Raw genomic sequence first — 26,280 nt, 5'->3', positions numbered from 1 at the left:
TCCCCCCCCTCTTCTTCCCTCCCCCCCCCCTCTTCTCCCCTCCCCCCCGTACTGGAGGGTGTGGGTCACAGGATCGGTGAGTCTCCAAAACCCGCTTCGTGCTCTTGCGAAGATGCAGGACGATGTCGCGATTGTTGTGCTGCTCTCCGACCATGAGAACTGCAACGTCATTGTTGACTGGCCCTCCCCTTCCCTCCCCCTTCCCTCCCCCTTCCCCCTCCCCCATCCATCCTCCCCCTCCCTCCCCCCTCCACCCTACCCCTTCCCCTTCTCCCCTCCCCTCCTCCTCCCCCTCCCCCTCCCTTTTCCCCCTCCCCCCTCCCCTCCCTTTTCCCCCTCCCCCTCCCCTCCCTTTTCCCCCTCCCCCCTCCCCTCCCTTTTCTCCTCCCCCCTCCCCCTCCCCCTCCCCCCTCCCCCCTCCCCATCCCCCCTCCCACCCCCTCACCCTCCCATCCCTCACCCTCACCCTCCCCCCTCCCCTCCCCCTCCCCCTCCCCCCTCCCATCCCTCCCACCCCCTCCCATCCCTCACCCCCCCTCCCCATCCCCCCTCTTCTCCCCTCTCCCCCTCCCCCTCCCCCTCTTCTCCACCTCTCCCCCTCCCCCTCTTCTCCCCTCCCCCCCCCCTCTTCTCCCCTCCCCCCCTCTTCTCCCCTCCCCCCCGTTCCCCTCCCCCCTCCCCTCCCCTCCCCCGCCCAGCAATGCCGGGTACTTCTGCTAGTTTGTTATATTATATTGTAGCGGTTACCAGAAGCATGACACAATTACTGTGCACCGGCCGATGACGCAACCGGCGAGCGGTCACGTGTCCGGACTCGCCCGGGCATGTCCAGACTTGCTCTTTTCGGGCGAACACTTGCCTTGCATACCACGCCCCGTCGGGAGGCGTGACTTACCTATTTTGCATACCACGCCCCGCCTGAGAGGCTTGGCTTTTGTGTGTTCAGTTTGCGATATAAAATGCCGCCCATTCGAGGGGCGGATTCAGTGTGCTTTTGAGTTCTTTGGTTTTGAGCTAAATAAATAGCTCGGTGAAACTTCGTTCCTGTGTCGTCCATTTTGTCTGGCTTTATCGTGTGAGCACAGCTCCCACAATTGGTGACCCCTTTTTAAGAACACGGCGATGGAGTCAGCTGCAGCTTTGAAGCTCCCGGGCTTCTGGGAGCCGCACGCGGCCGTTTGGTTTGCTCAAGCGGATTCTCAATTCGCCCTGCGGAAAATTACGGAGGACACGTCGTGCAACCATCATGTGGTCTCTGTGCTCACCGCCTCCTCCGCTGCCCGGGTTCCGAGCTTCCTCCTGCACCCGCCGAACGCCGACAAATACGGCGCGCTCAAAGGCCTACTCCTCGGTGTGTTTGGACTCACGGAGACCGACCGCGCACGACAACTACTACACCTCCCGGAGCTGGGCGAGGCCCGTCCATCCGAAAGCATGGACCACATGCTTGCTCTTCTCGGTGACCACAGCCCGGACTTCCTCTTCCGCGAGCTGTTCCTCCAGCGGCTACCCGGGCAGGTACGGTTAGCTTTGGCTAATTCGCCCATCACGGACACTCGGGCCCTGGCCAAGGAGGCCGATAAATTTTTCTCGGCCAGGTGACATGTCGGAGCGGCCGCCTGGGACCCTGGGCCGACCGAGGCAATGCCCGCGCCACGACCAGCGCCTCCACCGGCCGAGTCCGCGCCACTGACGGCAGCGGCCGCCGCGACGCCCCGTCGACCGAACCCGACGCGACTGCCGGTGCCGGAGCCTCCACCAGAGCGGACCGCCCACCGTACACTTTCAGCAGGTCGGGAAACGACCAGGCCGGCGCTCGCTGCCTGCCATGAGCGTCGGGCATTCAGGCAGCCTTCTGTTTATCACGGACTTACCACGGCGATTACCGCCGCCTCAACGACACCACCACCCCCGACCGGTACCCGATACCACACATACAGGACTTTTCCACCCGTTTGGCGGGGCGAGTGATCTTCTCCAAGGTCGACCTTATTCGGGGCTACCACCAGGTACCTGTCCAGCCGGCCGACGTTCTGAAGACGGCTGTAATTACACCTTTTAGCCTCTTCGAGTTCCTCCGAATGCCGTTCGGCCTTAAGAACGCGGCCCAGGCCTTCCAGCGGCTGATGGACAGTGTGCTGCACGATCTCACCTTTCTGTTCGTCTACCTGGATGACATTCTCATCGCCAGCACTTCCCGGGCAGAGCACCTCGTCCACCTGCGCACGCTTTTCGAGCGCCTCGGCCAGCACGGCCTCATCATCAACCCGGCAAAATGCCAGTTTGGCGTAACGGCCGTCGACTTCCTGGGGCACTGCATCACGAAGCGCGGGGCCGTCCCGCTGCCGACCAAGGTGGAGGCAGTCACAAGTTTCCCGCGCCCCCGCTCCATCAAGGCCCTACAGGAATTTTTGGGGATGGTAAATTTCTACCACCGGTTCGTGCCTCGCGCCGCCCAACTCATGCGCCCCCTGTACGAAGCCCTCCGGGGCAAGCCGGCCAAGCACGACGTCGCCCGGACCACAGAGATGGACGCGGCGTTCACGGGCGCTAAGCGAACCCTCTCCAGCGCGACCATGCTGGCGCACCCGGCGCTCGACGCACCCATCGCCCTCACCACGGACGCTTCCGACTACGCGGTGGGCACCGTGCATGAACAGTGGGTGAACGGGGCTTGGCAACCGCAGGCCTTCTTCAGCCGGCAGCTTCGCCCTAGCGAGTGCAAGTATAGCGCTTTCGACCGCGAGCTCTCCGGCCTTTACCTGGCTGTTCGCCATTCCGCCATCTTTTGGAGGGCCGCCCGTTCACGGCGTTTGTGGACCACAAACCCCTAGTCTTCGCTATGGCCAAGGTTACGGAGCCGTGGTCGGCCCGCCACCAGCGCCACCTCTCCGCCGTGTCCGAATTTACGACGGACATCCGGCACGTCGCGGGCAAGGACAACGCTGTGGCCGATTTTCTCTCCCGGTCCGGCGCGAACGCCGTCCACCTGGGTGTGGACTTTGCCCGCATGGCGGCCGACCAGACCGCCGACCCCGCGGTGCAAGCCCTCCAGACAGCGGACACAGGCCTGCGGTTGGCCGACGTCCCCTTCGAGGACACAGGCACAGTTCTCCTGTGCGACGTTTCCCTGGGCCAACCTCACCCCATCGTGCCCACCGGATGGCAGCGGCACATCTTTGACGCCCTCCATGGCCTTTCCCACCCGGGCCGGAAAGCATCACAGAAGCTCGTGGCATCAAAGTTCGTCTGGCATGGGCTCCGTAAGGACGTCCGCGACTGGGCCAATGCCTGTGTCGCCTGCCAGCGCGCGAAGGTCCACCGGCACACCCAGGCCCCGTTGGCACCATTCGACGTGCCCGCGCGGCGCTTCGACCACGTCAATGTGGACCTGGTGGGACCCCTTCCCTCCTTGTGGGGCTTCATCCACCTCCTCATGATGGTGGACAGGACCACCAGGTGGCCGGAGGCCGTCCCGCTGGCATCAACAACATCCGCCGACGTGGCGCAGGCCTTCATTGGCACTTGGATTGCCCGGTTTGGCGCGCCCTCGGACATCTCCTCCGACAGAGGCCCGCAATTCACCTCCAAGCTTTGGGGCGTGGTCACCCAGGCCTTGGGGGTCAAGCTTCACCGCACCATGGCCTACCACCCCCAAGCCAACGGCTTGTGCGAGCGGTTCCACCGCTCGATGAAGGCCGCTCTCAGAGCCAGCCTCCAGGACGACGGTTGGGCCGACAGGCTCCCGTGGGTCCGATTGGGCCTCCAAACGGCCCCTAAAGAGGACCTCCAGGCTTCCACCACCGAGCTGGTCTACGGCCAGCCACTGCGCATGCCGGGCGAATTCATCCCTGACGCCACCGGCCCCTGGTCCGCGGCTCGCCAACGCTCGGACCTCCAGGAGGCCGCCAGGAGATTTGCCCACGTCCCACCACGGCTGCCCCCAACCCCACATACCCCCAGCACTTCGCACTGCGGAGTACGTTTTCATCCGGCACGACGCACACCGGGGACCGCTCCGGCCACCGTACGATGGACCTTTCCGGGTCCTGCAGAGGGACGACAAGTCATTCATCGTCGACATCGGCGGCAAGCCGGACCGCATCTCCGTGGACCGCCTCAAGCCGGCCCATTTGGACCTCGACAAACCTCCACGGTTGGCCCTTCCTCCACGACGGGGCCGTCCCCCGTCAACCAAGCCCCCCGCCCGACCAACCACCGCCACGCCGCCTACCACCCCCACACGAATCACCAGTGGTCGTTTAGGGCCGGGTCATCAGGACTCCCCTCAAACTGACTCTCCCGGTGCAGGTTAATTCTGGGGGGGGGCGCATGTAGCGGTTACCGGAAGCATGGCACAATTACCGTGCACCTGCCGACGACGCAACCGGCGAGCGGTCACGTGTCTGGACTCGCCCGGGCGTGTCCAGACTTGCTCTTCTCGGGCAAACACTTGCCTTGCATACCACGCCCCGTCGGGAGGCGTGACTTACCTATTTTGCATACCACGCCCCGCCTGAGAGGCGTGGCTTTTGTGTGTTCAGTTTGCGATATATATTGCCGCCCGTTTGAGGGGCGGATTCAGTGTGCTTTTGAGTTCTTTGGTTTTGAGCGAAATAAATAGCTCGGTGAAACTTCGTTCCTGTGTCGTCCATTTTGTCTGGCTTTATCGTGTGAGCACAGCTCCCACAATATCACCTTTATCTGTCAATCTTGTTGAAATGAAGAGCAAATAGCTGTATGTTGAAATACATTGAAAAAGTCAAAACTTTACATGGGGTGTACTTACTTTTTACGTGAATGTATATATATATATATATACATATATACATATATATACATATACAGACTTGGCATTTAATATGGAATTTTTTTTTTTTCTTGACTTGGGTTTCCTTTCTGAACTCGGTATATCAATCTGGTGAGTTTCTTTTACGCTTCGGTGATTTCTTTGTTAAAAGAACCATGTCACTGATTGTCTGTCGCAGCAAGAAGTCAATAACAGGATTATATCACAGATGGCGTGACAAAATGTACGGACAGGTACATTTGACGATTGGCTTCACAATCGGGTATATAAGGGTTGTTGCGTTCTGTATTAGTGGAAAACAACTGCTGCACGTCTACAAAAGTTATTGCCGTTTCCTCTGGAGATGGTCCGTCAACTCGACAATGCTGTTTGTCATGGAGTGGTGGCTTTCCGAAATTCCGGCATGAAACAGCGTGCTATTGCTCGGCAGTATGGCATCACTCAAGGTCAGGTGTCAAAGATCCCGAAACGAAATGCTCAGAGGGGTGTCCCGACTCCAATATCGAGGCCAGGACGTCCCCGCAGAACCACAAGGAGGGATGATCGCCAGTTGCACCAGTTAGTCCGCAATGGCCATACCAAGTCAGCTAATCGGCTCAGAGCTGAGTGGCAGCAACTGACAAATGTGCCTGTATCCAGAAGGCTAGTCAACCAACGACTGGTTCAAGCAGGCGATAGTGCCAGGCATCCCCTGAGAAAGCCACGCCTGACAAGACAACACCGCCAGCGCCGATTGCAGTGGGCCAGAGAGCACCGTAAATGGCAGCCAGGACACTGGAATCACGTGAACTTCAGTGACGAGTCTTGATTTCTGGTCTATCGTCAAGATGGCCATGTCCGAGTGCGCAGACAAGTGCATGAAGCCTACAACGAAGATTGTATAGTGCCAAGAGTCCAAGCTGGAGGTGGTGGGGTGACCGTTTGGGCTGCTTTTCATGCAGGGGGCAAAACTGACCTGGTTGTTCTGAATGGAAACCTGAACCAGTTCAAGTACAGGGCCATTCTGGAAGAAACATTGCTTCCATTTGCTCGTGCAGCGTTTCGAGGAAACTTTGTCTTCCAAGATGACAATGCATGGCCTCATCGTGCTCGCATGATCCAACACTTTCTTGCTGACCTTGGTGTAGAGCATATGAAGTGGCCTGCCATGTCCCAGGATATGAATCCGATAGAGAACTTGTGGGCAGAATTAACGCGTCAAATCGACAACTTGGACAAGCAGCCTGCCTCTGTGCGTGAATTGCCACAGGCTATTGTCACTGCATGGCAAGAGATTACTGTTCAAACCTTGGCAAATCTCGTGAACAGCATTCCTCAATGTGTACGTGCTCTCCTGAATGCTCGTGGGGGTTGCACGACGTACTGAACTGTAATTCTACTGTCCGTAATCCCAGTCGTAATTTAACTTTTGTTTTAAATTTTTTTGGCTAATTTGCAAAATAAAGAAATACTTCTGGAAAACGTACGGAAGCTTAACACAGTACTGTCCGTGAATTGAGTGCAATATCAGTTTACATCACTTTCAAGGATCAATTTATTTGCTTCAAAATGTCAAATGTGGTTTTTGTTTCTTTTAAAGGTCACATTAACAAAATCTAGAATAATTTCAGCATAATTCCAATGAACTTTTGGTTCTAAGTCAACTTGAAAAGTAAGTTCACCCCCACAAAAAAAATATTCCATATTAAATGCCAAGTCTGTATATATATATATATATATATATATATATATATACATATATATATATATATATATATTAAGTACACACACACACTATATAAGAGAGATGTCTGTCTGTGTGTTTGTGTTTGTCACCTTTTTTCTCAGAGATGGCTGAACGGATCTTCGTCAAATTTTCAGAGGTTCATCAGTGAATGCCTGTGAGTGTGTTAGGCAAAAATAAAATTATGAAAAAAAAAAAAAGATCGGTTTTTAGTTTTTTTTTTTTTTTTAATCGCTCGATAGTGCCTAAGCCTTTTAAAATTAATGACAGTTTTGTACAAGTACACATTCACATAAATAAATACAAAACAATTACTGGACAATTGAACAAGAATAATAATAAAAATTCCGGAAGCGGTCGAGGGTTGGTGGTGAAGCTTCTTCTTCCTGAACGTCATCATACTTAACTCAGAAATGTGATGAACGCCACATTCACCTACCAGCATATATATGAACCTGCTTCCTCTCCTGCCTCAAACCCCCCCCCGCCCCCTCCACCCACCTCCCCTCTCCTGACCCCCCCCCCCCCCTCCCTCCCCATCCCCGCCTTCTCCCCTCCCCTCTCCCCTCCCCTGCCTTTCCCCCCCTCCCCTGCCTTTCCCCCCCCTCCCCTTCCCCCCACTTCCCTCCCCATGCCCTCCCCCCCTTCTCCGCCCTCCCTCCCCCACCCGCAACGCCTCTACTTCTGCTAGTATATATATATTCATATATATATACCTCCAAGATATATATATATATATACCGCAACACCTCTAAGTTCAAAACACACCTGGTCACAAGTGTGCCGCACTGACAGGGTCCTCAGTCGAGGTCCTCAGCATCATCCCGTTTCGGCCCTTCAACCTCTACGGTCAGCTAAGGTGGGCCAGCAGGGGCACATACACGTCCACATGCAGCAACTGCACCTGGATGCGTACATACCCCCATCCCCAGCCAGTGCGAACAACAACAACAACACCTCCACATCCAGAATCCACAGCACCAAACAAACATGGTGGAACACTCAAACACCCACCTTTATACCCTTCACCACTCCCCAAAAAACACACCAGATCATTCATACACACCCATACACACACAACACCAACCAACCAACCACCTACCCTTACATCGAACACCATTCAACACACAAAAACACACACTCATGCAAAAATTAATTCATGCAAAAACACACACCCTCACCCACATATATATATATATATGTATATATATATATATATATATATATATACATATATATATATATACACATATACACATATATATATATATATATATATATATATATGTGGGTGAGGGTGTGTGTTTTTGCATGAATTAATTTTTGTGGTTTCTTGCGGGCTGTTGGTTGTTGGTTCCTTGCGGGTTATGCGGTATTTACCGTGTGAGACATAATTCGTGGCTGGTGCTCACCATTAAAGGTAGGAGGTGCCTTGATCATCTTAATAGACGATTTTGGTCCTCATTGGTTAGATTTTTTGCAGTATGCCGTCCTGACGAGGGTTAATAAGCCCCGAAATCTGGATTGGCGGCTCTGCTTGATGTTAGCCAATGGGGACCAATGAATAAATCTCTGTCTGTTGACAGAGTGGCCGGGCTGAAGCCTCCAGAAGACCCTTTGGGTCGGAGGTGACGCTTTGGTCTAGGACTTCGGTCCACAGGAGATCGGGACAGCGCTCGTCACGCTGTTATGTTCGTTGATTATATATATATATATATATATATATATATATATATATATATATATATATATATATATATATATATATATATATATATATATATATATATATAGATATATACACATATACATATATATATATATATATATATATATATATATACAAAAACACACATATATATATATATATATATATATAAACACATATTTACCTGTATGAAACATTCCAATCCGGATTCCGCTCCAACCACAGTACTGAAACTGCTCTCCTCAAAATCACCAACGACCTTCTCCTCTCCTCTGAAGCTGGCAACCTCAACATTCTCGTCCTCCTCGACCTCAGCGCTGCCTTTGACACCATCGATCACACCATCCTCCTCACCCGACTTGAATCCACCTTTAACGTTACCGGCACTGCCCTCTCTTGGATTAAATCATACCTCTCTGACAGACGCCAGTTCATCTCCATCAATAACTGCAAATCCCCCACTGCTCCCCTCCCCCAAGGTGTCCCCCAAGGTTCAGTTCTTGGCCCCCTCCTCTTCATCCTTTACCTGTCCCCCCTCGGTCACTTAATCCGCCGTCATGGTCTCCAATTCCACTGCTTCGCCGATGACATCCAGCTTTCATCTCACCAAGTCCGTCTCCACCGACACCCACTCTATCCTGACAAACTGCATCACTGAAATAAAATCCTGGCTTCAAATCAACTTCCTCAAGCTTAACTGTGATAAATCTGAAATAATCATCATTGGCCCAAAAACGCTCACAAATCCACCCATAACTTTGCCCTCAACATCGATGGTATCCCAGTATCCACCTCCCCTCACATCTGGAATCTTGGCGTCATCTTTGACCAAACCCTTTCCTTTGACAAATACACTAAACAGATCACAAAGTCAGCCTTCTTTCACCTGAAAAACATTGCCCGTCTCCGCTCATCCCTCTCCTCCACGGCTGCAGAAACCTTCATCCACGCCTTCATCACCTCCCGTCTGGACTACTGCAATAGCCTCCTCTATGGTTCACCCTCAAAAATCACCAATAAACTCAATACATTCAGAACTCCGCTGCCGTCTACTCACCCCTTCCCGGACCCGTGACCACATCACCCCCGTCCTTTACAAGCTTCACTGGCTCCCCATCCCCCAGAGAATCCAGTACAAAATCCTCCTCTTGACATACCAAGCCTCCATAACCTGCACCATCCTACCTGGCTGACCTCCTCTCCAGACACACTCCCACCCGCAACCTCCGCTCTGCTGGTACCAACCTCCTGACCCCCTCCATCCGACCAAATTCAGATCCTGGGGGGACAGGGCCTTCTCCATCGCTGCTCCCACCCTCTGGAACTCACTACCTCACACCATCATAGACTCCTCCTCACTCACCACATTCAAAACATCACTAAAGACCCACCTGTTCAACACTGCATTCAACATTCAACCCACAGCATTTAACCCCTGACTATCTCTTCTCCTTCTCCCTCCTTTTGCTTTAAATATTTCCCTATTGATTCTTGTCTTTTTGCAATTGTTGTTGTCATGTATTGTTATGCATTATGTTTTCCACTCTGTCAAAGCGCCTTTGGGCTTCTGGAAAAGCGCTATACAAAATAAATGAATTATTATTATTATTATTATTATTATTATTATATATATATATATATATATATATATATATATATATATATCATATATATATATATATATATATATATATATATATATATATATCATATATATATATATATATATATATATAATATATATATATATATATATATATATATATATATAAATATATATATATATATATATACAGACTTGGCATTTAATATGGAATATTTTTTTTGTGGGGGTGAACTTACTTTTCAAGATGACTTAGACCAAAAGTTCATTGGAATTATGTTGAAATTATTCTAGATTTTGTTAATGTGACCTTTAAAAGAAACAAAAACCACATTTGACATTTCGAAGCAAATAAATTGATCCTTGAAAGTGATGTAAACTGATATCGAACTCAATTCACGGACAGTACTGTGTTAAACTTCTGTGCGTTTTCCAGAAGTATCTCTTTATTGTGCACATTAGCCAAATTTTTTTTTAACAAAAACAAAAGTTAAATTACGACTGGGATTACGGACAGTAAAATTACAGTTCAGTACTTCGTGTAACCCCCATCAGCATTCAGGAGAGCAACGTACACGTTGAGGCATGCTGTTCACGAGTTTTGCCAAGGTTTGGACAGGAATCGCTTGCCATGCAGTTACAATAGCCTGCTGCAATTCATGCACAGAGGGAGGCTGCTGGGCCAAGTTGTCGATTTGACACGTTAATTCTGCCCACAAGTTCTCTATCGGATTCATATCCGGGGACATGGCAGGCCACTCCATATGCTCTACACCACGGTCAGCAAGAAAGTGTTGGATCATGCGAGCACGATGAGGCCGTGCATTGTCATCTTGGAAGACAAAGTTTCCTCGAAAGGCTGCATGAACAAATGGAAGCAATGTTTCTTCCAGAATGGCCCTGTGCTTGAACTGGTTCAGGTTTCCATTCAGAACAACCAGGTCAGTTTTGCACCCTGCATGAAAAGCAGCCCAAACGGTCACACCACCACCTCCAGCTTGGACTCTTGCACTATACAATCTTCGTTGTCCGCTTCATGCACTTGTCTGCGCACTCGGGACGCGGCCATATTGATGATAGACCAGAAATCTAGACTTGTCACTGAAGATCACATGATTCCAGTGTCTTGGCTGCCATTGACGGTGCTCTCTGGCGCACTGCAATCGGCGCTGGCGGTGTTGTCTGTTCAGACGTGGCTTTCTCAGGGGACACCTGCACGATAGCCTGCTTGAACCAGTCGTTGGTTGACTAGCCTTCTGGATACAGGCACATTTGTCAGTTGCTGCCACTCCGCCCTAAGCCGATTAGCTGACTTGGGACGGCCATAAGGCTAACCCCCGCTCTTGCAGGGAAAATGGCCTTAAAATGCCTGTTGTTGTTGTTGTTGTTGTTGTTGTTGTGTACGGCCATTGCGGACTAACCGGTGCAGCTGGCGATCATCCCTTCTTGTGGTTCTGCGGGGACGTCCTGACCTCGGTATTGGAGTAGGACACCCCTCTGAGCATTTCGTTTCAGGATCTTTGACACCTGACCTTGAGTGATGCCATACTGCCGAGCAACAGCACGCTGTTTCATGCTGGAATTTCGTAAAGCCACCACTAAATCACAAACAGCATTGTCGAGTTGACGGACCATCTCCAGGTGAAGCGGCAATAACTTTTGCAGACATGCAGCATTTGTTTTCCACTAATACAGAACGCAACAACCCTTATATACCCGATTGTGAAGCCAATCGTCAAATGTACCTGTCCGTACATTTTGTCACGCCACCTGTGATATAATCCTGTTATTGACTTCTTGCTGCGACAGACAATCAGTGACATGGTTCTTTTAACAAAGAAATCACCGAAGCGTAAAAGAAACTCACCAGATTCATATACCGAGTTCAGAAAGTAAAGCCAAGTCAAGAAAAAATATATAATCCATATTAAATGCCAAGTCTGTATATATATATATATATATATATATATATTATATATATATATATATATATATATATATATATATATATATATATATATATATATATATATATTCCTTTCTCCGGCCTGCAGCAACACCATCACTCTACTCACAAGGGGGCAACTCAAGGCATGAATCAAGCCTGGTGTGCAATGGTTCAAAATGACACAAGCAGAGAAAATAGCACAGCTTCCGACATGTATCAGCCTTATTGGAGCTCATCAGTACAGCATGATCCTTAAAATCATCGGCTTGGGCTGAACTTGCTTTCAGAGTTATAGAAGGCGAGACCTCCTAAATTGGTATGTAAGGGCAGATGATTTGTGACAGACCAAGCAGATGATTTCAAGCATTATGCTGTCCTGATGAGCTTTAATAAAAGTGAAACCTGTCTGCTATTACTATATTTCCTCTGCTTGTGGCATTTTGAACCATTACCCAAAAATGCTGATTCACGCTGCGAGATTCCCCCTAGGGGTCACAATATAGTGTGTGGTGATAGTGACGTCACGGTGTTGCTGTAGATTGGAGAATGCATTGTAATCATCTCTATTCCCAACTGCAAAACTGTTCTCCAAGCGGTACTATAGTAAGGCAACGCACAATATGTTTGTGTGACAGGTGATGCTTGTTGGGCATAAATTGTGCAGCAAATCTTGTCCTTACTGTACACAGTTGTGCATACCTGGATGGGAAAATCCCTGACTACATTCCTTGGTGGGTGTAGGGGAGTGTTTTTGGTCCCCACAAAAAAATTCTTCAAAATGCCAACAGGATTAGAACAGTACTGGTCAACACTTGATACTCCTTAAAATGGATTGAATTGAGATTTTTAGTCACTGATCTGCACATCATACTCCATAATGTCAAAGTGGGATTTTTTTTTTTGAGAATTTTTTACAAAACAATTCAAAATGAAAAGCTAAAATGACTCGAGTCAATAAGTATTCAACCACATTGCTATGACACTCCGAATTGAGCTCAGATGCATTCAATTTCCTTTGATCATCCTTGCAATGTCTCTACAACTTGATTGGAGTCCACCTGTGGCCAATTCAACTTATTGGACATGATTTAGAAAGAAACAACCTTTCTATGTAAGGTCCCACAGATGACAGTGTATGTCAGAGCAGAAACTCTATCGTGAAGTCCAAGGAACTGTCAGTAGAACTCCGAGATAGAATTGTGAGGAGGCAAAGATCTGGGGAAGGGTATAAATGAATTTCTAGAGGGTTGAAAGTTCCCAAGAGAACAGTAATCTCTATATGATTAGGACATGGAAAGAATATGGAACTACCCAGACTCTTCCGAGAGCGGGCCGTCTGACCAAACTGAGCAACCAGGAAAGAAGTACTGTACATTGATCAGGGAGGTGACCAAGAAACCAATGACCACTCTAACAGAACTTCAGAGTTCCTTGGCTGAGATTAGAGAACCTGCCAGGAGGACAACAGTCGCTGCAGCACTTCACAAATCTGGGCTTTATGGGAAATTGACCATATGGCAGCCACTGCTGAGAAAAAGGCACATGACAGCACACCTGGAGTTTGCAAAAGGGCATGGAAAAGACTGAGAGCATGAGGCAAAAGATTCTGTGGTTTGATGAGAGGAAAATTTAACTCTTTGGACCTTAATGCAAAGTGCTACATCTAGTGGAAACCGAGCACAGCTCATCACCCATCTAACACCATCTTTACTGTGAAGCATGGTGGTGGCAGCAACATGCTATGGGGATGCTTTTCAGTGGAAGGGACTGAGAGACTTGTAAGGATAAAGGGAACCATGAATGAAGCCAAATACAGGCAAATCCTTGAGGAGAATTTCTTCAGAGTGCAAAAGACCTTAGAGTGTGGTGAAGATTTACATTCCAACAGGACAATGACCCCAAGAGTAGGGTCAATATACGAAAAAAACTCACTGAACCCCAACAAAATTGATACAAAAGGTTTTTCAATGGATTCTGGTACCAGTGGGCATGCTAAATAACATACTAAAAATCTAGTAACATCTGACTTCCGGAAAGGGGTCATTTTCAAGATGGCGTCCAAGATGGCCGCCGGGAGCTTAAAATGGCCATATCTCAATTATTATTCAACCTAGAAAGGTGGTTTTGGTGTCTAACCCTAGGTTTTAGGGCCCAAGGAATCCAATTGAATCAATAAAATTACCATCAGTTAATTATTTATTGACAAGTCCAAGATGGCATCCCAAGGTGACATCCTGATCCACTAAAATGGCTCTGTCGAATAGTAGTCAACCTAGAGAGATTTTTTCAGTGTGTATACCTAGGTTTAAGGCACCCAGGAAATCATCAAAATTACTTAAATAAGCACAAAGTAATCAGGTAATCCAGTAAGCCAGGTTTACCAGCCCATTAGGCATTTGTTGTCTTATACAGTTAGTCGCTATTCATCGTCATCCTCCGACTCCTCTGGAAGAAACTTATGTGGATTGTCACATTCTTCTTTAGCATGCCCAATGGTACCAGAATCCATTGAAAAACCTTTTGCATCAATTTTTTTGGGGTTCAACCATATATTGACCCTTCTATACTTTTCGGTATCCACGAGACTCCAGAAATTTGTGACAGATTGCCTTAAGTTTCAACTGAATGTCATTTTGAAGGCTGATAATATGGATTTTGTTTATGCATACATGTACCAAATAATATACTTATTCCTTTTGAGATGAAAATAAATTGTTTGTCAGATGTTTCAGTCCCCCCCCCTCCCCAATATAAAATAGTCTGTCCCTTGCCATAACCTCTCAAGCTTTGTACAAATCTTTGTCTGTAATGATCACTGAATACTGTTGACTGGAGTCACAGGTGGCAGTGGTGTAGACACATTACACTCTTATCTCCAATCTGAAACACACACTTGGTTCATTAGCTGGTGAGTCGGAGGATGACGATGAATAGCGACTAACTGTATAAGACAACAAATGCCTAATGGGCTGGTAAACCTGGCTTACTGTATTACCTGATTACTTTGTGCTTATTTAAGTAATTTTGATGATTTCCTGGGTGCCTTAAACCTAGGTATACACACTGAAAAAATCTCTAGGTTGACTACTATTCGACAGAGCCATTTTAGTGGATCAGGATGTCACCTTGGGATGCCATCTTGGACTTGTCAATAAATAATTAACTGATGGTAATTTTATTGATTCAATTGGATTCCATGGGCCCTAAAACCTAGGGTTAGACACCAAAACCACCTTTCTAGGTTGAATAATAATTGAGATATGGCCATTTTAAGCTCCCGGCAGCCATCTTGGACGCCATCTTGAAAATGACCCCTTTCCGGAAGTCAGATGTTACTAGATTTTTAGTATGTTATTTAGCATGCCCAATGGTACCCGAATCCATTGAAAAACCTTTTGTATCAATTTTTTGGGGGTTCAACCATATATTGACCCCTCTACAAGCATACATAGCCAAAGCAACACTGGAATGGCTTCAGGACAAGAATGTGAAAGTCCTTGAGTGGCTCAGCCAAAGCGCAGACTTGAATCCCATTGTGAATCTGTGGAAAGACTTGAAGATTGCTGTTCACCGACGCTCCCCCATGCAACTTGACCGAGCTTGAGCAAATCTGCAAGGAAGAATGGGAGAAACTCCCCAAATCCAGATGTGCAAAGCTGATACAGACAAACCCAAGAAGACACAAAGCTGTAATCGCTGCCAAATCTGCTTCTACAAAGTATTGACGCTGCCAAATCTGCTTCTACAAAGTATTGACGAGGGAGGGGGAGGGGTGGTTGAACACTTACGTATGTAAATCAGATATGTCTGAATTTCATTCTTAATTTTCTGGATTAAACGATGTCGGACAAACGAGGATTGACTGTGTATATATATATATAAGGGTTGCCCAAAAAGTTTTGCAACACTTTTTGTATACTTCAGTCAAAATCAACAGGAAATGTCTGCAACTTATTCTGTGGTTAATTTGGAATGTCCCACTTACTACTGCAGCGCCGTGGAAGTATATGTTTTCTAGCGCATGCGCAGAGGGTCGTCAAAATGGCGATGTGTAGTGATGAGCGTTTTCAACACGGCCTGTTACTGAATTTCTTCTGGTGGAGAAGGAATCAGTAACGAACATTCACAGGCAGATAAAAAATGTATACGGAGTCAATGCTGTTGATAAAAGCACTGTTAGTCTTTGGGCTTCACGAATTGCGGGTTCTGAGAAAGGCCAAGCGGAGCTCAGTGGCGTGCCTCGCTCTGGCCGGCCAACAACAGCAGTCACTCCGGCGTTGCTCCAACATGCTGATTAACTAATTTGAAAGGACCGACAGATTAGTCAACGTGTGGTCGTAGTCAACGTGTGGCCCTGCATGGATTTCTCTCATCTCCCCTTCCTGATTAGGGAGCGAGACTTGGGTCATGAATGTAGAGCAGCAACGAAGGCTGGAAAGGGTGGAAATGCGAATGGTTCGGTGGATGTGCGGAGTATCGATGAGAGAGAGGAAGACAAATGATGAATTGCGAAAGATGATGGGAATAGAGCCTGTGATTGATGCTGTGAAGAGGAACAGGTTGAGATGGTTTGGTCATGTGTTGAGGAAGGATGAAAGTGACTGGTTGAGAAGAGTGATGGAAATGAATGTAGAAGGAAGTAGAGGATGGGGAAGACGGAGAAAGACTTGGCTAAAGATGGTGGAAGAAGAAATGCGGGCAAGGGGGTTAACAAGGGGAGATGCAGAAAATAGGGCAAAATGGAGAAGATTGTCAAGGGGACCGCAAGGCTAACCCCCGCTCTAGCAGGGAAAATGGCCTTAAAATGCATGTTGTTGTTGTTGTTGTCCCCTTCCTGTTCAGGCTGGAGTTCCCCAAGGTAGTGTTCTGGCCCTGTGCTTTTTCTGGTCTTCATCAATGATCTCTCTGACTCTCTGGAAAATCCTCTCTATCTCTTTGCTGATGTCTCCACTCTCTGCCGCTCCATTCCTCATCCCTCAGATCGGCAGTCTGCAGCCTCCTCACTCTCTGCAGACCTGGACAAAATCACAGACTGGTCAAACAAGTGGAACATGTCTTTCAATCCTGACAAATCTCACACTCTTACTATGTTTCTCCGAAAAGACCGACTGGAAAACCCTCCCATCTACTTTCGCAACAATCCTCTCCAAAAAGTTCTGTCACTCAAGCTTTTGGGTCTCACTATCTGCCATGATCTTTCCTGGGAAAACCACATTTCCAAGCTGGCCTCCAAAGCCAGACGCGGACTGGGCATCCTCCGTCATGCGAAGTCCTTCCTTGGCACACCTGAGCTCCTCACCACATATAAGGCTTTCATCCGCAGCTCAATGCAATACTGTTCTCCCCTCTGGGCCGGTGCTCCTGCCTCACACCTAGCTCAGCTTCACGCTGTTGAAACCAAAGCTTTCAGAATCATTGGAATCTCCCGCGATGAAGCTAACTCCGAGGGCCTTTTACTCACTCACCGCAGGCAGGTTGGTGGTCTTTCTGTCTTCTACCGACTCCTCTCCGGCGTTGCTCCCCCAGCTCTGTCTGTGCTCTGTCCCCCAAATATTCCTACAGGTCACACAAGATCTGCCAGCAACCCTCTTATGGTTAAACTGCCAAAATCTAGTCTCTCTGCTCACTTTCACTCTTTCATTCCTCTTTTCTCCCGCCTCTGGAACAAACTCCCCCAATCCCTTCAATCCCACTCCTCCCTCCATGTGTTTAAAACAGCTGTTCACCACCATCTCTTATCTTCCCCCATCCAAAACCTTGATCTTTTCTACCCCTGCTAATTCACCCCAGATCCACTTTTTTTTGAAATTCAAACTTCTTTCCTGGAAGTCCTTGCAGTGTCCATATGTTTTATACCTCTCCCACCTACCCCCAAGCCCTCTCCTTCCCACAGATCTCTCGATGTCCCTGCTCTCAAATGTTGTGTTTGTGTCCTTCCCACTCTCTCCCCATCTTGTCTTCTGCTCCCCTTATTATATGTTTTTGTGTCGGTTTGACTTTTGTGTGATTAATGTTAGCTCTTTCACGAGTCTCGATCTTGTATACAAAAAACCCCCAAAAAAACCATTACAACCAGAAGGCTTGCAACTGAGCTCTCAGTATCAAAGGGAAGTGTGAACAACATTATTGATGCCTTAGGGCTTAGGCTATTCAAAAGTATGTGCACGTTGGGTTCCACGAAGCCGAACCGACGATCACAAAACTTTGCGGAAAGAGGTGTGTCCGATTTGCTCTCCCCTTAGGAGGCTGATGGTGAAAGCTTTTTGTCACGGATCGTCACTGGGAATGAAACATGGATCCATCACTTTGAACCGGAGACCAAAAGACAGTCAATGGAATGGCATCATCCAACTTCTCCTTGGAAGAAGAAGTTTAAGATTACCCGTTCAGCAGGGAAAGTCATGCCCACTGTTTTTTGGGATGCAGAAGGGGTGATTTTGGTAGACATTATGCCACGTGGTCAAACCATTAACTCAGATCTGTACATTCAAACTCTTTAAAAATTGCAGAAGCATTTTAGCTTATTTTAGAAGCATTTTCGAAGCATTTTTACATTTTAGGAGAGTTCGACCTCACAAAAATTTTGCTGAAATTCTCCTTCAACACGACAACGCACGACCATACACAAGTTTGAAAACGCAAGAAGCAATCACCAAACTCGGATGGACTGTTCTTCCCCACACACCCTACGGCCCAGATCTTGCTCCCTTAGATTTCCACCGCTTTGGAGCCCTCAAAGATGCCATCCGTGGGAAAAGGTTTGGGAGTGATGATGAGGTTATTGAAGAAGTGGCTGCGAGTGCACGATTCAGACTGGTACAAGAAGGGGATACATGCTCTTGTTTCTCGCTGGTGCAAGGCTGTTGAAGTTGATGGAGATTATGTAGAAAAATGAGGAGTGTAATAAATCTAGTTATGCTATGAGTATGTTCAAATAATTCTATAATAAATTACTTGCAATAAAAAAATTGTTGCAAAACTTTTTGGGCAACCCTCATATATATATATATATATATATATATATATATACACACACACACACACACACATACATACATACATAGTCATGGCCCCAAAAATTGGCACCCTTGCACTGTTTTCAAATATCTCGCAATATTCTGGACTGTTCTGGTTCTGGTTCTGGACTCGCAATATTGAGTACCAGTTCACTGGTAATTCCCTGTTTGTCGTTAAAGGCGGCAAAAAGGGTTGGCGTCAGGAAGGGCGTCCGGCCGTAAAACATTGCTTCAAAAAGGGGACCGAAAAACAACAACAACCACGGTTCCCGAAAAAGGCCAACCCCCGCTTTGCGGGGAAAAATGGCCTCTAAAGGTGGTTTTTTTTTTTGGTTTTTTTTCTCTAAAAATAAGTTGAAATTGACAATGGTATTTGGTCTCCACAATTCTTTATTTCATTGTTACTATTACAGAATCTTTGTTTTTGATTCAGAACTTAATATATCCTTTTAAATCAGAAAATAAAAAGAAATGGCATTGACAAAATTATTGGCACCCAAGACTTAATATTTGGTAGCACAGCCTTTGGACAAAAGAAGTGCAGTCAAGCACTTCCTATAGCCATGAATGAGCTGCCTACACCTCTCTACTGGCAGTTTGGCCCACTCTTCTTGTCTTGTGCAAACTGCTCCAGTTCTACCAGATTTGAAGGGTGCCTTCTCCCAACAGCTGTTTTCAAATCTCCCCACAGGTGTCCATTGGGATTTAGATTTGGACTCATTGCTGGCAACTTCAGAACAGTCCAGCGTTTTGTCTTGAACCATTCCTGGGTGCTTTTGGAAGTGTGTTTGGGGTCATTGTCCTGCTGCAAGACCCATGACCTTCGACGGAGACACAGCTTTCTGACACTGGGTTGTGCATTGCGTTCCAAAATGCTTGGTAATCTCATGATTTCATGATGCCATCGACACATTCAAGGCACCCAGTGCCAGAGGCAGCACAGCAACCCCAAAACATCACGGAACCTCCTCCATGTTTGACGGTAGGGAAGGTGTTCTTTTCTTTGAAGGCTTCATTTTGTTTTTTGTAAACATAGAGATGATGTGCATGAGAAAAAAGCTCTAATTTGGTCTCATCTGTCCACAGGATATTCTCCCAGAAGGATTTTGGCTTGTTCAGGTGTGTTTTGGAAAACTCCAGTAAGGCTTTATTATGTCACTCTATCAGCAGTAGGGTCCTCCTGAGTCTCCTACCATGGAACCCCCTTTCATTGAGTTGGTGACGGATGGTGCGAGTAGAAACCGCTGTACCTTGTATCTGAAGGTCAGCTTGAATCTGGCAGTTGATCGAGGTGCTTTCTCCACCGTTCTAACAATCCTTCGCTGGAATCTTCAATCAAGTTTTCTCTTACGGCCATGTCCAGGAGGTTGGCTACAGTGCCATGGGCCTTAAACTTCCTGATAACATTGCTTACGGTGGACACAGGAATATCAAGGTCTCTGGAGATGGACTTGTAGCCTGGAGATTGTCCATGCTTGGCTACAATCTTGTGTCGGATCTCCTCAGACAATTCTCTGGTTTTCTTTCTTTTACTCCATGCTCATTGCGGTACACACAGTGCCACAAAACAGCCTTTTCTCTATTCAAACTGGTTGAATGAGTGATTTTTATATTGCAGGCACCTGCAACTCGCCATCGGTGAGTTTAATTCCAAAGTAAAGGAGAATCACCTGCTCGAAATCCAATTATTTCTAACAACTTCTAAAAGGTGCCAATAATATTGTCCGGGCCATTTTAGGATTTCTGTGTGGAATAAGCTAAGATTTATTAATATTTTTCAGCTTTTTTTTGTTTTGTTCCTCTGCAAACCAAAGAAATAGACGTGGATCCCCAAAATATTTTTTAATTTCAACAATTTTCTGTTTGTATATCTTTTTATATATACAGGGTGAGTCAAAAGTAGTGCCCGATTTCTGTTTAATTATATATATATATATATTTTTGTCAGTTGATTGTTTGTTTGACATTTGTATTACAGTGTACAAGAAGGTATAAATAAATGAATGACATGTTTATCTTTATCAGCTTTCGAAAGTTTATCAGCTTTCAAAAGTTTATCAGCTTTCGGCTTGATGAAAACTTTCCCAGAAAGTGGATCGGCCGCCACGGTCCTATCGAGTGGCCGGCACGCTCCCCAGACCTTACACCTCCAGATTTCTTTCTTTGGGGGCTCATGAAAGACCTTGTTTATCGTGAAAAACCTTGTACCATTCAGGAATTGAAGGCTCAAATCACTGCAAAGTTTGAGGAAATTGATATCGAACTCTGCAAGCGTGTGTGCCACTTTGTGCCTGCTCGGCTGCAATTGTGCATCGATCACGAAGGAGGGCACTTTGAAAATAATTGCAAGTAAAACAGCTTGGTACACCTCCGTGATAATTTTCCCCCGAATAAATGGTTAGATAAACATGTCATTCATTTATTTATACCTTCTTGTACACTGTAATACAAATGGCAAACAAACAATCAACTGACAGAAATATATATACATATAAACAGAAATTGGGTGCTACTTTTGACTCACCCTGTATATGTATATATATATATATTTATATATATATATACAGTCACGTGAAAAAGTAAGTACACCCCATGACCATGTAAAGTTTTGAGTTTTTCAACATATTTCAACATACAGCTATTTGATCTTCATTTCAACAATATTGATAGGTAAAGGGGGCAATAACACCGATTAGCGCCAAGGGTGAACTTACTTTTTCCACATGCGAAATTTGCATTTATGTTTATTTAAATCAGGGGCGGGCAACCTTTTCAGAGTGAGGGCCAGATGAGACTTTTGGAAGGAGATCGCGGGCCGGAGTGAAAAACGAAATCTCAGAATTACTATATTTTGTTTACATGAATAGATTGTACAAAAATTGCATTGAACACTCTACAAATCAATGAGACTGCTGGTGCTGTTTGCCATGAAGAAGTATTTCCATGTCTGGCTCGATGGTTGAGGTAGACAACAGAAGAATGTCATTGAGGTGGCGGTCCGAGAGTTGGGAGCGAAGGTGAGACTTCGTGTACTTCATTTTCGAGAAGAGCTGTTCACAGCAGTAGGTGCTGCCGAACATGGCCACAATGCGTTGGACATGGGCAATGTATTTTTGAAAATTGTTAGAAGGGAGAACGGTGTCGCGGAAGAAGGACAATGGAGAAGAGGTGCGGAACTTCGCCTTCATTTCATCGTTGCACTGCAGCTCCACCAACTCCATCTGTAAGGAGGCAGGGGCGTCTTCCACGGGGAAGTCAAAGGGAGCAGTGAAAAGCTTGAAGTCCGCAGCCAGCACCCTGACTCCTGCAAAACGGGAAGCAAATTCCTCACGTAGAGAGTTGACGACACTAACGCAAGTGCCCAGGTCCACATCGTCAGGGGCACATGCAGCAAGGCGAGGAAAATGCACAAACTGACCAGAAGCCAATTGAGCCTCCCACAAGCGCAGTTTAACCTCGAAGGCAGTGATGTGCGCGTACATGTCTGTCACGAGAATGTCTTTGCCTTGCAGCTTTATGTTGAGGGTGTTCAGGTGCGCCGTGATGTCCGTGAGCAGGGCCAGGCGAGCTAGCCACCGCGGATCAGAGAATTGATCAGCGTGGGGAAGGTTCTTCTGACGTAGAAAGGTGGCAATCTCCTGCTGTAGGTCGCACACCCGAGACAGCATGGCCCCACGACTCAGCCAGCGTACCTCACAGAAGTAGAGCAGGTCGTTGTAGTGCACGTTCACCTCGTCCATCAGTGCCTGGAACTGACGATGGTTAAGGCTGCGGGAGAGGATGGAGTTGACGACCTTCACCACGACAGACATGACACCAACGAGGTTGGCAGACTTAGCGCACAGGGACTCTTGGTGGATGATGCAGTGCATCTTGTTAATGGGCTGAGTGTATCCGGCGGCTGCACAGTGACGCACTAGCAGCGAAGCGGCGCCCTTCTTCTCACCAACCATCGCCGGGGCACCGTCGGTCGTCACACACACAAGACGGGAGAGGTCCAGGGAGTGCTGATCAACACACAGAAGCACGGCGTCGCAGATGTCTTTCCCAGTGGTGGTGTCGCGCAGCGGGACAAGCTGGAGGAATTCCTCACACACTTGAAAGTCAGCGGTGACGCCACGGATGAAAACGGACAGCTGGGCCGTGTCCTTTGTGTCGGTGCTCTCATCCAGAGCGAGGGGAAAGGCGACGAAATTTGAGCTGCGTGTTTTGAGTGAGTCGTGCACGTTTTCCGACATATCCTCGATGCGGCGACGAACGGTGCGGGACGAAAGGCTCACGTTCTCAAAGGCGGAACGCTGCTCTGGACAGACGGAGTCCACTACAGCGAGGAGGCATTCCTTGATGAAGTCCCCATCCGCGAATGGCTTCATTCGGCGAGCAAGGATGCGGGAGACTTCATAACTGGCGCGCGTCACCTTTTCGGCCTCAGTATTCTGCTTGCGGAAGAGTGAAGTTTGTTTCTCCAAGTTGCCTGATAGTCTAACCATGGCGTCCTTCCTTTCGGTGGCAGACACCGACGCGAAGTTTGACGAGCGGTGCTCTGTCTCCCAGTGGCGGCGCACGTTGTACTCTTTTAGGACAGCCAAAGTCTTCAAGCATATGAGGCACTGGGCCTGTCCAAAGCGCTCGATGAAGAAGTACTTCTCCCACTCAGGGTTGAAGATCCGACGCTCGAGATCCACTTTCCTCTTCTTAACACGCTGGGTCGCAGACATGATGAGCTGAAAAGGAAGAAAATTAGGTATATCAGCAATGAATAAATGATGTAACAGCAAGCAATCTGGGGCACAAAAAATCTCGGAAGACGAATTGTACAGATGAATGTATTTATTTTGCGCGCACGTGGCCAACGCTGAATATGACACAGTTTCACCGTAAAACTGAAATACAGGAAATGAATCAGTCTGCATACTTTTTTTTTTAAAGAGTTCGTTTTCCTTTTAAACAAAAGTTCGTCAATTTCGTTTTCCTTTTAAACAAAAGTTCGTCAATTTCTTTTTTCTTTTACAAACAGAAAGTTCGTTATATATTTTTTTTCTTTACAAATAGAAAGTTCGTTATATTTTTATTTTTACAAATAAAAAGGGAGAATAAAATTATTTAAACGCAGCAAATGAAAGATAATAACATGTTCTAACAAACAAAACAAAGCAAATTGAAAGAAAGTGAAAATTGAAATAGGTTTAGAGAACTCTGCGTCGCTTACCTCTTTGTTGCAAGTTATTTGTCCCAGACACCAACGTTTGTCGCAAGCTGACTGAATCGGAAGGACGTCCGTATCACATGCCGGCTGATTTGAAAAGACCGCCTATCAGCAAGCAGGCGGTGTCTAGGCAAGACAGTTCCCCGTGCGCATGTCTTCCGGAAGAGGACGGTGCTGAAGACAAAATGTCCCTTTCTTGAATTCAGACCGGCTAAATATAAACTCTTACATTTACAAATGATATGAGTTTTACTGGGAGGTCCGCGGGCCGGATTGCAATAATAAAGCCTAGCAGGGTGGCGGGCCGGACGCTAAGCCTTCGCGGGCCGGATGTGGCCCGCGGGCCGGGGGTTGCCCGCCCCTGATTTAAATGATACAATGGACTACAAAATGTAAATCTTTCATGATATTTGTTATATTATATCACCTTTATCTATCAATATTGTTGAAATGAAGATCAAATAGCTGTATGTTGAAATATGTTGAAAAAGTCAAAACATTACATGGGGTGTACTTACTTTTTCACGTGACTGTATAGTGTGTGTATATATATATATATATATACCCCACTCTAGCAAGGAAAATGGCCTTAAAATGGCTGGTGTGTGTGTGTGTGTGTGTGTGTGTGTGTGTGTGTGTGTGTGTGTGTGTGTGTGTGTGTGTGTGTGCAGTATACTAATGTGCATCGGCTTGCTATGATCGCTTGCCTCACCACACGTAAACATGATCTGCTCTGTTAATTTATCTGACCTGACTCTGACCAACCTTTACTTAATGTACTAAAATCTGTGACATCTAAAGCTTTCAACATTATTGGCATCTCCCACAAAAAGAGTGAAGCACGAGGCCTGTTTCTTTCATATTGTGGACAGGTCGGGGACCTCTTCATATTTTCACTGTCTCTCCGCTGTTCTGTCTCCACCTGCTTTCTAACCCTCTCAGCAACTTAAGAATCCATTTATCCTTCCAGTCAACCTTCCTGGTTGAACTCTTAAAATCCAGGCTTCCTGCACCCCTCAACTCCCTTATTCCTCTTTTCTGCTGTTTGTAGAGCAGACTTCCAGAGGTTGTTCATTCCCACTCCTCTCCTCAGTGCTTCAAGCAGGTGGTGCACTGCCATCCACAATTTATTACATGGCCATTTACCCTTCTTAACTGAAGCCAACTCTTTAATTTGCCAGTTGCTGTGTTTCCTTCGCTCCTGTCTCTTCTCTTTTCCTGTTCTTAATTCATTCCCCTGCTTGTTCCGTCTAACTGTTGCTTTACTTCCCCAGTGTCAGATCATTGCCCTTTTACCCTCTATCAACTCGTTCTTCTATGAGCCTATGAAAGAAAAATCAGATGGGGAATGATCAGTAACTTCCAATAAACAGGTGCAGAGACAAAAAAAAACTTTGTTTCGGAAGTGTTCATGTATCGGAGGGAAGATTGCAAAGTTGGCAGGTTTTGCATCAAGGTTCTCATCATTGACATTTTGTTTGTTGAGAGATAATTGAAACATAGTTCTTATTATGGCTTCAGACTAAAATTTAAGATTGAGACACACAAACAGTCAGTATAAGCTCATGTGCAGTAAATTAAGCAAATGAGATTTTAGGATGCTTTGCGAAGGGACAAGACACATCGAAGGAAGCAGTTCCATTTTATGTCGTTTGTCTCACTCTTGCCACTGAACAGCAAAGCTCATCGCATCTGATTGATGTGTTTATACTTGCCACGCAACATCTTAGATGGTTTCCATGTTAATGCATAAACAATGTGGAAATGTCTTCACGGTAAGATCTAATGGGATGACATGTTGGCCTGTGCCTTCAGGTAGCAGCCGACTGCCAAGCTGTGGTGCTGGAGGGTCGGGAGCTCCAGGGCTCTGATCGGGCCTGGTTGCTGTTGTCTCTGGGGCGTCTCTCAGCTGTTATCACCATGCGAGTTTGGTTTCCACAGTTTCCATTGCGATTGGCCCTCTCCGACGGCCACCTTTCCTCCATCAAGGGCTGGCACATCCCTCATCAAGAGTAAGTCACTGGGATGGAGGTTTTTTTGAGGAACTTCTAGTTGTTTCCGTTTGTGTGTGTTGCCCCTTGTATGTGCTTGTTAAACACATCCCACTTTCACAACGTCCATCTTTCCTTGATAACTATCTTCCACTTTACACTGAGTTTGCCCAGACTCAGTTTCGGAGTTAATATGCATGCAATCATATATTAACTACTTTAATATAAAACACTCTTGATGTGGAAAATCCAATTGGGTCAGCATAATAAGTCAG

At 46.9% G+C, this 26,280-nt stretch overlaps 1 protein-coding gene across 1 annotated transcript in view; it reads left to right on the top strand.

The window, feature by feature from the left end:
* Positions 1-26,280, top strand: part of LOC137416836 (transmembrane protein 132E) — a 624,957-nt gene that overhangs the window by 428,801 nt on the left and 169,876 nt on the right. Inside the window, exon 7 of the mRNA XM_078768122.1 lies at positions 25,830-26,026. Within this exon, the coding sequence (XP_078624248.1) occupies positions 25,830-26,026 (197 nt within the window). The remainder of the gene's footprint in view (positions 1-25,829; positions 26,027-26,280) is intronic.

This window comes from Myxine glutinosa, chromosome 14 (assembly GCF_964187855.1).
Source record: "Myxine glutinosa chromosome 14, kmMyxGlut1.1, whole genome shotgun sequence".
NCBI classification, from domain to species: domain Eukaryota; kingdom Metazoa; phylum Chordata; class Myxini; order Myxiniformes; family Myxinidae; genus Myxine; species Myxine glutinosa.
The sequence above is the reverse complement of the archived record's forward strand: the minus strand, read 5'-3'. Positions and strand labels throughout refer to the sequence as shown.